The 16,940-nt window shown below is 48.9% G+C and overlaps 1 protein-coding gene across 4 annotated transcripts in view; it reads left to right on the top strand.

The window, feature by feature from the left end:
• Nucleotides 1–1,694: 1,694 nt before the first annotated feature.
• Nucleotides 1,695–16,940, top strand: part of Rnf38 (ring finger protein 38) — a 118,069-nt gene continuing 102,823 nt past the window's right edge. For 3 of the 4 annotated variants that reach the window (XM_036178413.1, XM_036178411.1, XM_036178410.1), the window contains exon 1: nucleotides 1,976–2,076. Coding sequence is in view for 1 of the 4 variants with exons in the window: in XM_036178405.1 (XP_036034298.1) it covers nucleotides 1,806–2,076 (271 nt within the window). In the remaining 3 variants the exon portion in view is untranslated. Of the gene's footprint in view, nucleotides 2,077–16,940 lie in introns of all 4 variants that reach the window. The other variant, XM_036178405.1, reaches the window with a different exon arrangement.

Genomic DNA, 16,940 nt, shown 5'->3' with positions numbered 1-16,940 from the left:
TAAGGTGTTTGCTCCAACTTCGAGTTGTAAGATCGGAAGCTGGTGTGTGAACTCTGGGGATAAAAAGAGACTAAACTTTGCTTAAGACTGCTGAGACTCATGAAGGGAAAGGTGCCCCTGAACGGTGGTTTACAGATGTTCTTTTGTGGGCATTTGCATGGAGGCCCCAGCCTGAAAATACATCATTGACAAGACACTCATGGACGGAACTCAGGTCCTTTGGTCAAACGTAATCTAGTGTTCCAGTACAGCTTTCCCCAACCTGTCCTTCTTGGTGAAATACTCACCTTTAAGAGTTTTGTTTTGTTTTTTGAGATAGGTTGGGTGTAGCTCAGAAGTTTGGCCGCAGATTTCTTACCTGATTAAGACTGACCTCCCCCTCCCCACCCCGCCTCTTAATGTGGCTTTCCTGCTTAACGTCTATGACTCTGACCTCCAAGGAGATTGCAAGCTCTTTGAAGGCCCAGACAATATCTTCATTATCATCGTTTCTCCATTTCTAAGCATTGCTAATGACCGGATAGATGAAAGACAATGCAGCATCGGCAAGTGTCAGTGTGGAGTTTAAGCGTCTCTTTTCAAGTCCAGTTGCCAAAGATCGCCCTCCTTGCTTTGTACGACGCAGGGAAAGGCTGAGGATAATATTTTATTAAAACAATCTAGCCAGCAGCTTAGCTGCACCCTTACCCACATGTCTGTACTTGGAGGCACTCAGCACATGGTGGAGTTTATTTTGCTCTTCCACGGATAACGAGAGCCAGGGAAGGATGGGAAGGAAATGGGTTCAGCCGCCAACATCACATTTGAGAAAGAGAGGGCAGGCCGGGAGGGGGTGGGGTGGGGGGAGGGGGAGATTCTGAATCCGCAGAAATCTTCCCCCAGTAATAGGAAAGCCTTCAGTACATCCCCAAGTGTTTCCTCACTTCACAGCCTCTCCCTCTTCTGAGATCAGGCCCAGTTTGCCTGGCCGGCTTCCTGCCAGTGCTTTACCAACAAGGACATTTAAAGTGAGAAAGAGGAAGAGCAAGTCAGAGCCTGGGGTGAGGGCCAGGGCTGAGCCCGACTGGGTTTGGCTGGGAATTCAAAATGGGTCTCCAGGACCCAGGAAAGGGCGCTCATCTCCATCCCTTCGGTCTCCGCCTCTGCGGTCCTCGGGGGTCCGCGGAGACTGATCTATCACCAATCAGCCTCCGAAGCGAAGGGAGAGTTTCTTCGCTAAGTGTCTCAAAGGCACAAACTTTGAGGAAACAGCCGAGAGGGAGGACCGGCGTGCAGGGGGCCGGCAGCGGGGAGCAGGCCGGCGCAGCGCAGGCCGTGGAACGCCGGGCGGGCCGAGGCTCACCGGGGCGGACCCCAGCACACTCCCCGGCGCAGACACCGCCCGAGGCGGCGGGAGCGGCAGGGCCTGCGCAGCGGTCGGCCTGGGCCCTGAGGCCCGCGGCCGCGCCCCGGGGGCGGGCCGGGGGCGGGGCGGCGCGGGGTGGGGTGGGGGGCGCGGATGCTGAGGGCTCCGGTCGGGGCCTCCCCGCCTGGGCGGGCCGCGGCTGCCGAGGATCCCCCCCCCCCCTGGACGCCGCCCGGGAGCCGCGGCTCGGAGTCCGGCGCTCATTGGCGGCGCGGCGCGGCTTCCCCGCCCCCCGGCGTCCCCGCCCCCTCCGCCGCCGCCGCGGCCGGGCTCCGCCTTCTGGCCCGCCGGGAGCCGCCTCCGTCGCCGCCACAGCCTCCTTCGCCGCCGGCCCGGGCCCAGCCAGCGCCCGCCGTGCCGGAGTCGAGTCGCAGCCCGAGCTGCTGCCCGCGGCCCGGCCATGAGCGGAAGCGCCGCCGCCGCGGTCGCGGTCTCCGCCGCCGCCTCCGCCGCCGCCGCCGCCGCCGCCGCCGCGCACTTCCAGCCTTGGTCGTGGTCTCCCAGGCCGGGCCCCGCCGAGCTCGGGCCCCCGCGCCGCCCGCGCCCCCCGCCACCACCGCCGCCGCCCCGGCCCGAGCCTGCCGCCGCCGGCTGCCTTAGCCCTCCAGGCCACGGGCCTCTTCGGACCGGGGCGCAGGGTGGCGGCGCCTGCGGCAGAGCGTCCGGAGCAGGTACGGGGTCCGCCGGCGGGGCGGGGCGGCGCGGAGCGGGCTGTGCGGGGAGGGGCGAGGGTCAGTCCCGGGCACGGGGTCCCGCGGAGAGGGAGGAGCCTGGTCCGCCAACAGCTTTGTCCGGCCCGGGAGCCCCCCCGGAGCCCCGCACCTCTGCCGAGCAGAGCGCCTCACAAAGCGTTTTCGCACCCGCTGGGCAGCCCCCTCCTGCGGGGTGGGCAGGGCAGGACCTCGGGAGGGATCGGTACGGCCGGGAAGGAAACTGAGGCTTACCGGGGGAAGTGACTTGCCCAAGGTCACAAAGCCAGCTAGAGTCGTGTCTTGGCTGGGAACCAGGGCCACCCTGGAGCTGGCGCGGGCCGCCAGCCGAGGGGGCTGGGAGGAGGCAGAGTCCCTAAGCCCCGGAGAACTAGAGGGGATGCGGGGAGGGGCTGGGGCCTGCGCCCTGGCACACCCACCAGGGGAGCTAGCTAGCCGGTTTGGGGCTGACCTGGAGGGGTGGGAAGGAGAAACAGGAGCCGCCTTTGGGAGCTTGGTGCCCTGGGAAGCTGATTTGGGGAGGTGGAGGGAGAAAGGCTCCTGCCGGGGGTGGGGTGTGGAGGGTGTATGTGCTCCGAGAGGGTTTTATTGAGGTCGTGGAGAAGAGCTCTGGAAACTTATCTCAGGGACCGTTTGGTCTCCTCCAGGTCATGCTTCTCATCACTGCACAGGCTAAGCCAGCCCAGCGGGAATGGGGAAGGAGGCCTGCCCATAAGGTGTCTTTTCCAGGAAATTTCCCGAGTTTTGTTCCTGCCCCGAACACAAATACATACCTGGCCCTGGTAAAAGCGTGCGTGCCACAGAAGGCCATACGAGTTCTTTTCAAGATGGTCTGGACTTTACCGCACTTAGAGAATTCCCAGAGGAAGAGCAGCTGTCCCAGGCCTGAAGGGGGAAGGAAGTGGGGAGGGTTGGGATAAGTCCCCCCTCCTGCCTGCTGTACCATGCAGGAGAAATCCCTTTTCACTGGGGGTGACTAGGTGAGTTGCCTTTACTTGGAGTGCATCTTAGAAAAGGAGAAAGGATGTCAGTTCCGGAGGAGAGGGAGAAGCAGCAAACGGGTAGTAGGCAGTGCACAAAGTCCAGTAGCAGCCATGGTATGGGAAAAGGAGAGGGTATGCAGCCGCTGTGGGGGAAGGGGACGGAGGAGGGCAGCTAGTTTGGAGAGAAAAGATCGTGATGCTGCAAAGAGGGAGTTAAATATGACAAGTTTGACACGGGTCTCTGCAAGATGAAGGCTGTCTGCAGTGTAGTTTACTTATTGGTCTGACATAATTTCGCGTTCTTTGAGTAAGCACAGTTGTAATATTTTTATAGACACATGCTGGCCTGAGCATCACCTCCCTCCCTCCTTTCTCACCCCTAAGGATACAGACTCCAAGTGCCTACGGTCTTGTCTTTGGAAGTAAGGCTTGACAAAAGAGGGAAGAGAGAGACTAATTAGCAAATGAATTAATTAGGCCTTTGTCCGGATTGACTCCTTAAAGTCAGCTGTTTCTTTACTGTCCGGCACAGTACCTGAGCAGTGCATCTTGGCCGCTGCTGGAAGGGTGCGTTGGGGTTGTAATCCCAGCAGTGGAAAGACTGCGGCAGAGGGATCAAGAGTTCCGTGCCTGCTGCTCACCACAGCATGTAGGAACCAGCAACTTTGAAGCCTGGTCTACTTAGGCAGATCCTGGGATTTTGTTTCTGTGTGTGTGTGTGTGTGTGTGTGTGTGTGTGTGTGTGTGTGTTATCTGCAGGTATGTATGTGCGTCACATGTATTCGGTGCCCATGGAGGCCAGAGCAGGGTGTCAGATATTCAGGAACTGGAGTGATAGGCTCCTGTGAGCCTTCATGTGGATGCTGGGATCTGAACCTGGGACCTCTGCAAGAGCAGCCAGTGATCTTCACTGCTGAGCTGTCTCTTCAGCCTCAAGATCCTGTTTTGAAATGTAATAAGGTCGAGTGCTTGCCTAGCATACTTCAGGCCCTGGGTTCAATTCCTAATAGTACAAACAAACCATGACTGTAAGAAACATAGCAGATATGTCCACATACATACACATATATGTCTAAGAAAATGTACGTGTCAGAGACTTGTAATCAGACAAATGCAGACTGGAGGGCAGTGCACGCAGTGCCCTAGCTCACCAGGCAGAATGAAGTGCTCTGGTGAGGGTAAGACTGTAGGGAAATACACTTTGTTGTTGCCGTGCTGGGGGTAGACTCTAGTGCCTCCCATGTGTTAAGCAAGCACTCCGCCACAAAACCATGTCTCCAAAGACAGGTCTCACTATGCAGTCCTGGCTGGCCTGGAACTTGCTATGTAGACCAAGTTGGCCTTTAACTTACAGAGATCAATCTTCCCTGCTTCCTGAGTTCTGGGATGAAGGAATTGTACTTTTGTATAGTGTTAGCGGGAATGTAAGTGGGTACAACCACTTTGGAGAGTAGGCATGTAACAAATATCTAGTTGAGAGCTGGTTGACATACCCATTTATCTAAAGGCAATAATAAATGCAGAAGAAGTACAAGAAGTTCACCAATAGGGCCATCTATACATTTTTGGAAAGACCCTTCCTTGCCCAGTCTGAGGAGATGGCTCTCTAGTTAAAGTGTTTGTCTTGAAAGCATGAATACCCACCCAACTGTATATTGGATTGTAAAAGCCAACTGGGCAGGGTGGAGATAGATGTGCCCTGTGGGTCTAATGGCTAGCCAGTCTAGCTATAGATTCAGTGAGAGACTGCGTCAAAAAGCACGGTGGACAGTGGTAGATGGAGATACCAAAACTGCCTCTAGCTTTCACAGAGCATGCATAGGCAGGAGTACCCGCAAACACACGTGCATTCATTCATTTGTACGCTGAATACACACGCCCAAGGTCCCACACAATTGAACACTACAGCCCTGTGAAAAAATAAATAAAAGCAGCACTGGTGTCACGTACCTGTAATTCTAGTGCTCAAGGTGGAGCAGGTACAGGGCCAGCATGGGCTACTTAAAAACTTGTCTTCATCCCAGTAAATTATAGCGAATGCATCACAGATGATGTATATCAGAAAGTTGATATGGATTGGGGAAACAAATCCCAGGAGAATTTTTACAAAAATTTTCCACTTGTATATTTTGAAAACTCAAGACTATTTGTGGTTATATACATACATAGTAGTGTATGTACATGCATGGGAACTATAAAAATTCACAAGTAGTGCTTATCTTTGGGTAGAGAAGATGAAGCATGGGATAAGACTGGTATGTAAGAGCTTTAATTATACTTAATATTACTTAAATTCAAATCAGGTAATTACAAATTAAGATTTGTTAATGTTGGATGTGGGGTATAGAGATTAAGTCTATTATTCTAAATATTTTTCAGATGGTTGAAATATTTCTCATTTATAAAGCATTTTCTTGTTTATAGAACACAGAATTTTATCCCATAACACCGGGTCTGTAACAACAGCGTCTAGTCCAGCACAGTGTGAGGACAGTGGGTCTGTAACAACAGTGTCTAGTCCAGCACAGTGTGGGGACAGTGGGTCTGTGACAATAGTGTCTAGTCCAGCACAGTGTGGGGACAGTGGGTCTGTGACAGTGTCTAGTCCAGCACAGTGTGGGGACAGTGGGTCTGTAACAGTGTAGTCCAGCACAGTGTGAGGACAGTGGGTCTGTAACAACGTCTAGTCCAGCACAGTGTGGGGACAGTGGGTCTGTGACAGTGTCTAGTCCAGCACGGTGTGGGGACAGTGAGTCTGTAACAGTGTCTAGTCCAGCACAGTGTGGGGACAGTGGGTCTGTAACAACAGTGTCTAGTCCAGCACAGTGTGGGGACAGTGGGTCTGTAACAGTGTCTAGTCCAGCACAGTGTGAGGACAGTGGGTCTGTAACAGCGTCTAGTCCAGCACAGTGTGGGGACAGTGGGTCTGTAACAGCATCTAGTCCAGCACAGTGTGGGGACAGTGGGTCTGTAGCAGTGTCTAGTCCAGCACAGTGTGGGGACAGTGGGTCTGTAACAGCGTCTAGTCCAGCACAGTGTGGGGACAGTGGGTCTGTAACAGCGTCTAGTCCAGCACAGTGTGGGGACAGTGGGTCTGTAACAACAGCGTCTAGTCCAGCACAGTGTGGGGACAGTGGGTCTGTAACAGCGTCTAGTCCAGCACAGTGTGGGGACAGTGGGTCTGTAACAGCGTCTAGTCCAGCACAGTGTGGGGACAGTGGGTCTGTGACAACAGCGTCTAGTCCAGCACAGTGTGGGGACAGTGGGGCTGCTGCTTCTTTTTTACCTTTTCTGACCTGTAACCTAGTTTTGCCATGAGTAACTAAAAAAAAAAATGACTTTAAAAATTATTTTTAATTAAAAAAAAATATGTGTGGGTGTTCTGCCTGCGTTATGACTGTGTAGAGCAGCGTGTCTGGTGCCTGAGGAGGCTGGAAGAGGGCGTTGGATCCCCTGGAACCGCAGTCACGGTTGTGAGCAGCTCTGTCAGTGCTGGGAAGAGTGGCCAGTTCTCACCTGCTGAGCCATTTCTTTCCAGCATGGCTAACTTTTATTTCGGGATTGCTGATGGACGTGGAGGATTTTCTAGTGTTTCTAAATTTTCCCGTGGACCTAGATCAGCGGTATGAGTGTTGTCAGAATGTCAGCGCTGCTGCACACTCTGACCTGGTAGGTAGATGGCCAGACACCGGCCTGGGATGCTCACTAGAGTCTGAGGACTGGTTTTAGATTGGTTAGAGCCCTGCCTGTCTCCAGGCCCTCCTTTGGGCTGTACTTTGTTACTGCTCCATGTCTGGGTTTGATTTGAACCATGTGATGCTTATCACTTTGTTTCAAATGGAGTCCTTATAGTGCAGGCCAGCTTTCCTTTCCCTCTTCCTGCTTCAAGCTTGAGTGCAGGCATAGGCCCCCGGAACACTTACTTCCTTTGCGGAGCAGCTGGGGAGATGGCTGAGAGGGTCAGGTGCTTGCTGAGCAAGCCCGAAGGCCAGAGTTCAGATCCTTGGCACTGAGCAGATGCCGGGCAGCCACTATAATACCAGTGCTTGGGAGCTAGAGACAGGATCCCCAAGTAAGCTGGCTAGCTAGACTAGCTAAATTGGCAAGCTTTAGGTTCCAGTGAGAGACCCAAGGTGGAGAATCACCTAAGAAGACACAATGCCAACCTCTGACTGCCATTTGACTGCGTTCACACCTGGACACACAGGCATTCCCAGCATGTGAACATGTATGTGTGGGCATACATACTACACACATGCTCATTCAAAAAATACGCTAAGGGTAGCATTGTATGTCATCATCCATAGCCTGTTTTCTAACCCATCTCCCTTTAGAGGTAGTCTCATGTGTTTCAGGTTAGCACCAAACTTGCTGTGTAGCTGAACTTGAACTTCTAATCCTTTTGCTTATGCCTGAGTGATGGGGATACTGGGAGTATAGGCCTGCACCACCAAACCCATTTTATGCTGTGTTGAGGTTTGGTGCATGCCAGGCTAAGCTAAGTACCCAACTAAGCTAAGTCTCCAGTAGTTTTTTGAGACAGAGTCCCATGTAGCTCAAACTGGCTTCTAGTTTCTATATAGCTGAGGCTGGTCATGAATTTTCCTGCTTCAGTTTCCCACTGCTAGGATTTTAGGTATGCATATCCGCTTGCTATACCAATCTTAATCCAGTTTGCCAATTCCTCTTAGGCAGGTAGCCAAGGGGCTCACTTAAGAGGACTTTTTATTAGAATCTACAGGCCTCGTGGTCAACTTTGTCACTTTAGAGTTGGGAGAAGAACAAAAAGAGGTCTAACAGAAAGCAGACCCCAAAAGGTAAATGTGTAGGGGCTTGAGAGGGGCTGGGGGTCGATCTCAGAGCCTTGTCCATGCTCATAAGCATACACTCCCCTGGGCTGCACTCCCAGGCCTCATGCCTACCTTTTCTCTTCATGTTTATATGTTTCTTTTGTTGGGTGGATGCAGATGCAGAGGTTGGAGGACAACATTTAGGAGTCCATTTTCTCCCTCACAATGCAGGTTCCAACTGTTGAACCCAGGTCATCAGACGTGGCCACAAGTACCTTTACCTGATGAGCCATCTCTCAGGTATCTGTCACTCCTTTCTTAAGAGAGAAGTGGAGATTGTTGGAGTGTTTTGGCTTATTACCTACATTTGAGCTTCAGCCATGAAACAATTGTAGAATTTTTAGGTATGAGGAAACAGTTCCTTGAGTTGCAAGTTTCCTCTCCCAAATTTACTGGTTTTCCTTAGACATTATACCTTTAGGCTTGATTCATTTAAGAATTTTATATTAGCCAGGTGTGGTGGCACACACCTTTAATCCCAGCACTCAGGAGGCAGAGCCAGGCGGATCTATGTGAGTTTGAGGCCAGCCTGGTCTCGAGTTCCAGGACAGCCAAGGCTACACAAAGAAACCCTGTCTCAAAAACACAAAAACCAAACCAAACCAAACCAAAATAACAACAACAAAAAAGACTTATATTAGGTGAGAGTTTCTGAAGATGGAATTTGTGAAATGCCTGTTTTTGCTGAGGTGCTTTCTGATAACCCATTTTAGAGCTACAACATGGCTTCAGGGGGTTTTTAATTTTTTTAATTTGTTAATTTAATTTATTTTAAACAGGACTGCTATACATGACCTCCAGAACAAGACCACCTATTTCAGGTAGCAAGTGCAGGTGAATCCTTTTGTCTGGATGAGCACCCAAGGACCGGCAAAATGGTTCAGTGGACAAAGTAGTTTGCCAGCAGGTTTGGTGACCTGAGTTTGATCATTGAGACTCGCATGATGAAAGGAGAGAGCTGACCTCTGTGAGCTCTCCTCTGGCTTCCACATCACACACTGACATCCTCCTCCCTCCCTAAGTACAGACATATTTTAAGAGGCACTGCATACCCTCAGAAGGGGCACCTGTTTCTCAGTCTCACAGAAGTGAAGTATTACCTGGCATGACCTGCCAGCTTCGGGCCTCTGGGTTTGGCAGTGACTGTGTCATCCATTCTTACTGTGCTTCTGTAGGAGAGGCTGGCTTGGTGCTGGAGTTGAGGCTCCGAAACAATTCTCATGTGAATATTTCTTGTTTGTTTCTGTTTTGAGCAGGGTCTCATGTATCCCAGGCTGTTCTCAGATTTGTCATGTGGCCTGGTCTGCCTGGAACTTATGATCCTCCTGCCTCCACCCTCTGAGTGCTGAGGTTACAGTCCTGTTTTACTTGGTGCTGGGCATCCAATGCAAGGCTTCGTGCATGCTAGGCAGGTACTCTACCAGCTTAGTCACATCCCCAGGAGAGTTAACCTAGCATCTCAATGAATGGTGAGTGAGCAGCTCACCGCTGACATGTTCACCCCCCACCTGGACTTACCGTTAGGAGGATCTCAGTTCTGGCTTTCTATCACTACATGAGCCGGAATCAAAGAATTCAGCTTTGGCTGGTGGACTTTATTATGAGACTGGAGAATATGTAGAGAAAAAGCCAGAAGATGGATCATGGAAAACAGAATGAGAGCTAGCCATAAGAAAGACGAGACAGGTGTTGGTAAAATGAAGGTGAGAAGGGATCTGTGTACCATATTTGCGCTTACGGTCACTTTGAGGGGGGTGTGTAATATGATTTGTCTATCTCTGTTTCCCACTCATACAGGGCAGCATTCCTGAATTTCATAGACCCGAGGCTTTTTAGCCAGTTAAAACATATTTCCCCATTTGTATCTCCATTGAGTTGTTGTTTACACTTCCTGCTGTTTCTTGTTTTCCTTGGAGAGAGGAGGAAGAGGAGTACCAAGGACAGACGGACTTGCTACTGCTGTTTTGGAGTAGAACAGACTGGAGCGATGCTGGGCAGGTGTAGGACGATGCTTCACTGTGTCCCTGTCAAGTCACGAGGCAGGAAGCTATTTCTGCATTCCCACTTTTGTGGTAAAATGCGTGTAGAAATTAAGAGTGTGAATGTGTGCATTTTCCTGAATATAATAATTTAGTTTGTTGAACAAATGGAGAGAAGTGGTAGGAGGAAGAGATGCATGTAAGAAAGGGCTGCAGGTAGTAGGGTGTCCTGTGTAGGCTTAGTGTGCCCCGGAGATGAAGAGAAGGTGCCTGTCTGTCTCATTCTGCAGTAACATGTTCGCACCACTTGCCAAGCAAGTAAGGTTGGTAGGCTGGAAGTAAAACAAATTTCATTTCATAGTTGCCTTCACAAATAAATATCAAGGAGCTGAGATGCTTGTGATTAATAAACGAGTATTTTGTTTATTTGGTTGATTGTTAAGTGTCTTGCTTAACATAAAAGCCAGGTTTGTGTCCCTTCTAGATTCTGTCTCTCTCTCTGTCTTTTTTTGTTTTTATTTTGTTTTTTGAGACAGGGTTTCTCTGTGTAGCTTTGCGCCTTTCCTGGATCTCACTCTGTAGCCCAGGCTGGCCTCGAACTCACAGAGATCCACCTGCTTCTGCCTCCTGAGTGCTGAGATTAAAGGCATGCACCACCACCTCCCAGCCCCTTCTAGATTTCTTAAAAAAAATATATATTTATTTATTTATTATGTACACAGAAGAGGGCACCAGATCTCATTACAGATGGTTGTGAGCCACCATGTGGTTGCTGGGAATTGAACTCAGGACCTCTGGAAGAGCAGCCAGTGCTCTTAACCTCTGAGCCATCTCTCCAGACCCCCTTCTAGATTCTCATTGCTGCCCCACAGCATCTCCCAGTAGTGACAGTAAAGCACAGCCTGGGGACTGACCCACTGGAGCCACGGCCCTCATGTCAGCCAGTGCTGAGGTTCCGAGATGGGCGCGTCCAGCAGGTTACTGACTTTCCCCTTCCTTCTGGGCTGAGTGTCAGGATGAGCTGAGCAGGATCTTGATGGCCACCCACAAGACCCCACAGGTGAGTATAGCTGAGACAGGAGGATTGCAGGAAGTGTGAGGTCCGCCTGGACTGCATAGTATTACCAGGCCAGCCAGAGCTACCTTGTAGGACTTGGTCTCTAAAAGAAAAAGAGAAAGGGGTGGGGCGGGGAAAGAGAGCCCCTGTGGACAGGAGGAAGCCAGAACCCAGACCAGCATAGCAGATCCAGCGCTTCTTCCTCCACTGCTGCCTCTCACCATCTTCCTGTGGGCCTGGAGAGCACACCCTTCCCCAAGTCATACAAAGAGCCTTTGTGCTTTGCTGATGTTCTAAGAGGCGGGATCACGGTAATTATAATTCCCTAAGCACAACCAAGTAATGGGGGCAGGCAGGGTAAAGATGGTATCCAAGTTCTTGTTGGTAAGGAAAAGTCAGGCGGGGATTAAAAATTATCTGGAGACAGCATCCAAAAGTGGATAATGGAGCGTTGTTGTAATGCTGACAAGAGCGTGTTTAAGTGAATATATTTCAGAGTTTTAAATCTACTGCTTGCAAAATACTTGAAGCTTTAAAAAGCACAAGACTTTGCCTGGGACATTTTTGTCTATTCTGAAGTTATACTAGAAAAGTACTTCCGAAGAAGGTGTGTGGGTATCTGTGTTTGTTTACCTTTATGTTTGTAATCTAGAATGACTGTTCTAGAAAGCCATCTCTTGCCTATTAGCTAGACACGCTCCTACTAATTTAGTTTAAAAAAATATTTATCTTTATGGTTTTTAGTTATATGTCTGTGTGTCTGGATGCATTTGACTTGTGAGGGCATTGGACCCTTGGAGTTGGAGTTGGCAAGTGATACCCTTGAATTGGCTGAGATTCGAACCTGGTCCTCTGCAAGGGCAGCAAGTGCTTTTAACTACTGAGCCATCATCTCGCCAGCCCCTCTAATGGGATTTTGTTTGCTTTGTTGGAAACAGGCTCTCGCTGTGTTACCCAGGCAGGCTTTGAACTTGTGGTCACCCTGCCCCAGCTCTCTGAGTTTTGGGATTACAGCCCTCTACCAATCAGCCTGGCTTTCAATTTTGTGGGTTTTTTTTTTGTTTTGTTTTGTTTTGTTTTTGTTGTTGTTGATTTTGTATTGCTACCACTAGAAAAAAATAACTAGTCTGGGATATGTGTTAATACATTGTTTTAAGTTAATCAAGTATTTCCTTTTAGAGTTTTTTTTGAGATAGGGACTAATGTAGCCCAGTCTTACCTCAGATTTGCTGTGTAGCTGAGAGTGACTGCATTTCTGATCCTTCTGCCTCCTCCTCCTCCTCCTCCTCCTCCTCCTCCTCCTCCTCCTCCTCCTCCTCAGTGCTGAGATTGTGTACGTGTGTTACCATGCCCAGTTTAGGGCAAGCATTAGGCTAACATCCCGTAGCCTGTCTGTGTGTGTGCATACACACATCTGGATATCAGATGACAACTTTTAGGAATTGGTCCTGTCCATCAGATGGGTTTCAGGGATTGAATTCAGGGCATCGGGCTTGTTGGCAAATGCCTGTTACCCATGGGGCTGTCTCACCAGTCTCTGGGTATAAACTCATAATACCCACCATTCAGTATCATGACACGTATCTAAGCTTTGTTGTTAGTCATTTAGTGAAAATGGTTCCCTCCCTCCCTCCCTCCCTCCCTCCCTCTTTCCTTCCCTCCCTCCCTCTCTCTTTCTTTCTAATTTTGTTTCCTGCCTTTCCTTTAAAAGTTTTTTAAAATTTATTTTATATGTATGGATGCTTTTTCTGCATCTCTGTGCTCCACATGTGTGCAGTGTCCAAGGATCCCAGAAGAGGGCACTGGATCCCTTAGAACTGGAGTTACAGGTGGTAGTGAGCTGCCAAGTTGCTGCTGGGAATCAAACTTTGGTCCTCTGGCAGTTCAGTTAGTGCTCTTGACCACTGAGCCATCTCTCCAGCTGCACCTCCCCTTTCAAATTTTCTTTCTATTTATCTATCATCTCTCTGTCATTAATTAAGCAGCACTGTTACTGTGTGAGAAAAGCCAGGAGGTACAAAACCCACTATAAGAGTTTATTAAGGGAAGGGACAGAGGGGTGTGCACAGGCCTATGGGGGAATGACCATGCAGGAAGAGAGGGGAGGGGTAAGTGGAACCCGCTTTTATAGGTCTGTCCCCTGCTATGTGTGCATATGGGCTTATGTAGCTTATAGATTAAGTGATCACGCAGTGCACGGAGTAAGGCCTGGGATGACTAAGCATCTTGCCAGTGCAAGTGGTCACATAGCTGAGGGAGTGGCTAGGAATTCTAACACTATCTAAGACAGGATCTCACTGTGAGGTCCTGGGACTTACCATGTAGGCCAGGCTGGCCCTGAACTCAAAGAGTTTACTTACCTCAGCCTCCTGAGTGCTGGGATTAAAGGCTTGTACCAACATGCCTAACAAGGTGTGTGTGTGTGTGTGTGTGTGTGTGTGTGTGTGTGTGTGTGTGTGTGAAGTGACTATCCAGAAGAGGGCTTTGGATCCCCTGGAGCTGGAGTTCTGGGTGTTCATGAGCCTGGCAGAAGTGGTTTTTTGTTTTTCTTTTCTCTTTTAGAGTCTCACTATGTAGCCCAGGCTGACCTTGAGGTCTGAATCCTTCTAAGCCTCCTAAATGCTGGGGTTATAGGCAAGCACTACCATACCCAGCCTGGTTTTTCTTAGTATGTAAGCAATCACTATATTACTTATTACTAGTATCTCAAACAAATTGCTTTTAAGAAAGGAAAGGAATACACCAAACAGTTGTATGTAGAGGTTAACTCAGTGGAACGCCTGCTTAGTGTGTGTGAATCCTCGGGTTCTGTTCTCAGCACCCTATAAACTGGGTTTGGTATCCCTACACCCAGCAATCCAAGCATTTGGGAAAGGGAGCAGGAAGAATTCGAGGTTATCCTTGATTATGGGAGTTCAAGGCTAGGTTGACTCTATTACCTAAAACAAAACAAAACAAATCAAACAACCCAAAACAAACAGCATAGTAGACCATAGTATTTTTAGGGTGAGGATAAAGGACTCTGTTCATAATTTGTATTGACATATCTTCTGTATAGGTTGATAGCATATACCTTATGGAAATGTACAGTTTATAAGCTGGCTCATCTTATTCCTGAGAGTCAGATTCACAGTTGGACTCTGATACTTTTAACACGATTTTGTCCTGATTTACAGAAATCGGCCTTGTACTTATCTCCACATAAATACTGATGGGAACCCCATTATTTATAAAGAGCCTGTGCAGGACCCGGGACTGTAGCTCAGTTGGTAGAGTATTTCTTCATCATGCATGGGTCTATAGGTTCAATTCCCAGTAAGACCCTGTCCACATAATCCTTTGAAAAGTTGGTATTGGCACATTCATAATTTTTGTCTCTTATGAGATGATGCCCTGTGCCGCTTTTCTTTCTTATTTTTTGTTTTTTGTTTTTTGTTCTTCAAGACAGAATTTCTCTTGTAGCCCTGGCTTTCCTGGAATTTGCTCTGTGGACCAGGCTGACCTTGAACTCATAGAGATGCCTTTGCCTCTCTGCCTTCCCAGTGCTGGGATTAAAGGCGTGTACCAGCACTTCCCTGCTTAAATGGTTCACTATTATCTGGACTGTTTGATTTGTAAATATATGTTTCTTTTGGAAAAATTACTTCTTAACTGTTTCACTGTAGTCTGGTGGCCACTAAAAGTAATGATTTGGTGAAATAGTGTCTGCAGTGCACACTAGACAGAGCTAGGGTTTCAGAGATGATGCACACATGCAATAGCACCTCATTGAGGGCGTCTGACAATGGCTGACATAAGAACAAATGTGTTTTAGGGGTTCGTGGCCCTTAACAAGAGGGTGGAGAACAGAAATTATACTCATAAAGTGATATGGCTGGCTGTGGTGGTGTACCCTCATGATCCCAATACTTGAGGGGCAGAGGCAGGAGAATCAGGATGTCCTTATATGTGGACTTTTAGGCCATCCAGTACTACAGGAGACCCTGTTTAAAAAACAAACAAAAATAGGTACAGTATGATAATCCTGATAATTAATCTTTTTAAAGCACATGATCTAATCACCAGAGATGACTCAGTGGTTAAAGCACTTACCACACAAGCATAAGGACCAGAGTTCGAATCTACCAGCCCCACATAAATCAATGCCGGTGGGTGTGGGAGCCCACCTGTATGTCATTCCAGTGCTCAGAAGGCAGAGATACAGGATTCTCAGAGCAAGCTAGACTAGACTAGTCTTAACAGTGAGTTCTGGATTCAGTTGAGAGCCCCTGCCTCAGTGAGTGGTGATTGAAAGCAATTGAGGAAGACTCTTCATGTCAGCCTTGGGCATCCACACTCATGCACACACCACGTGCAGTTTCACACATGTACCCATGTACGTGTGGATATACATACATGCAGACATGTATACCATATTTATTTTAGAAAGCTTGAGATGGTTAAGAACACTGGCTGTTCTTCCAGAAGACACATTCCCAGCACCCACATGGCAGCTCACAACTGTCTCTAACTCTAGTCCCAGGAGATCTGATGCCTTCTTATGGCTTCCTCAGGTGTCAGGCATGAACACAGTGCATGTCTACATACAGACAAAACACCCATCCATATAAAAAATTAAAGTTTGGGCCAGTGAGATGGCTTAGCAGGTAGGGAGGGATACCTGCCTCCAAGCTTGACAGCCTGAGTTCAATCCCTGGGACCCGCATGGTGGAAGGGGAGAATCAACCCCTGCAAGTTGTCCTCTGCCCTCCACACATGCATGCAGTTTGGTGCCCCTCCCCCTAAGTAGTAGCAATAGAGCTTTTTGAAAAGGCTCACTTTTTGTCTAGTATTTAATGTTAATGCAATTGGGTTTCTGTTATAGTCTATTATTCAGCTTGACATGCGTATTCCCTTTCAACTGATCTCCCAATCTTTTCACCCCTAACCCCCGACCGAGTGACACTTCAGGTGCCATTCCTTAGGTGCTATCCACGTGAGTTTTAGACAAGATGTCGCAGTGGCCTGTGGCTGGCAGATTCCAGCTCTTGGATCATAAGCAGCCTGCCCCAGTGTCCTGCATACTGGAATTGCAGGCTTGGGCCACTGTGCCCATCCTAGTCTTAATTCCTGGGTAACTTGGCTGCTTAAAGTGTGCTCATGCTGTGAGACTCTATTGTAAGTAACTTACTCCAATGAACTAATCCTCGTGGTAGTTCTCTAAGGTGTATATATACACCGCCATACTTACTATATAGATGAAGAATCGAGCGTGGAGAGGGTCAGGAACCTCGTAGATATGTACAGCTCTCTGGACCTGGGGATGGAGCTGAGTGCAGAGTACTTGCCTAGTGTGCACAAGGTTCTGGGTTGAATCCCCAGTACAGCTCTCTACAAAAGCGTCATCTAAGCCGGCAGTGGTGGCACACGCCTTTAATCCCAGCACTCGGGAGGCAGAGCCAAGGGGATCTCTGTGAGTTTGAGGCCAGCCTGGGCTACAGAGTGAGATCCAGGAAAGGCACAAAGCTACACAGGGAAACCCGGTCTCGAAAAAACAAAAAACAAAAAACAAAAAACAAAAAAAAAAAGCGTCATCTGGGTAGGACCAAGGCAGCCTTCTTCTAGAACCTGTTCTTACCTGGCATGCCTCTTTGCATCTATCTCACTTATAGATGGAGAGCCTTTCTTAATGCTGTCATTAGTTGTGGTAACAAACATTGAACAGGAATAAAAGGAAATAAAAGTAAGGTGTTTTATGTTCTGAGTCAGGGGGCCTTCAGTTTCTGAGTCGGTAGTGGGATTACAGGTGCGTACCATCAAACCCAGCAAGAATTTGAAGTCTTTAGTTTATCTTTGTCCCTCCTGAAAAAATATGTATTTTTAAAGTTCTAAATTACACGCTGCAGTTCATGATTTTCACTTCTCCCCTCCTTTCCTCTCCTCCTCCCCTCCCCCACTCCCCTATCTTCTCCGCCTT

This window comes from Onychomys torridus, chromosome 2 (genome assembly GCF_903995425.1).
Source record: "Onychomys torridus chromosome 2, mOncTor1.1, whole genome shotgun sequence".
NCBI classification, from domain to species: domain Eukaryota; kingdom Metazoa; phylum Chordata; class Mammalia; order Rodentia; family Cricetidae; genus Onychomys; species Onychomys torridus.
Note: the sequence above shows the minus strand (reverse complement) of the source record. Positions and strands in the feature narration are given on the sequence as shown.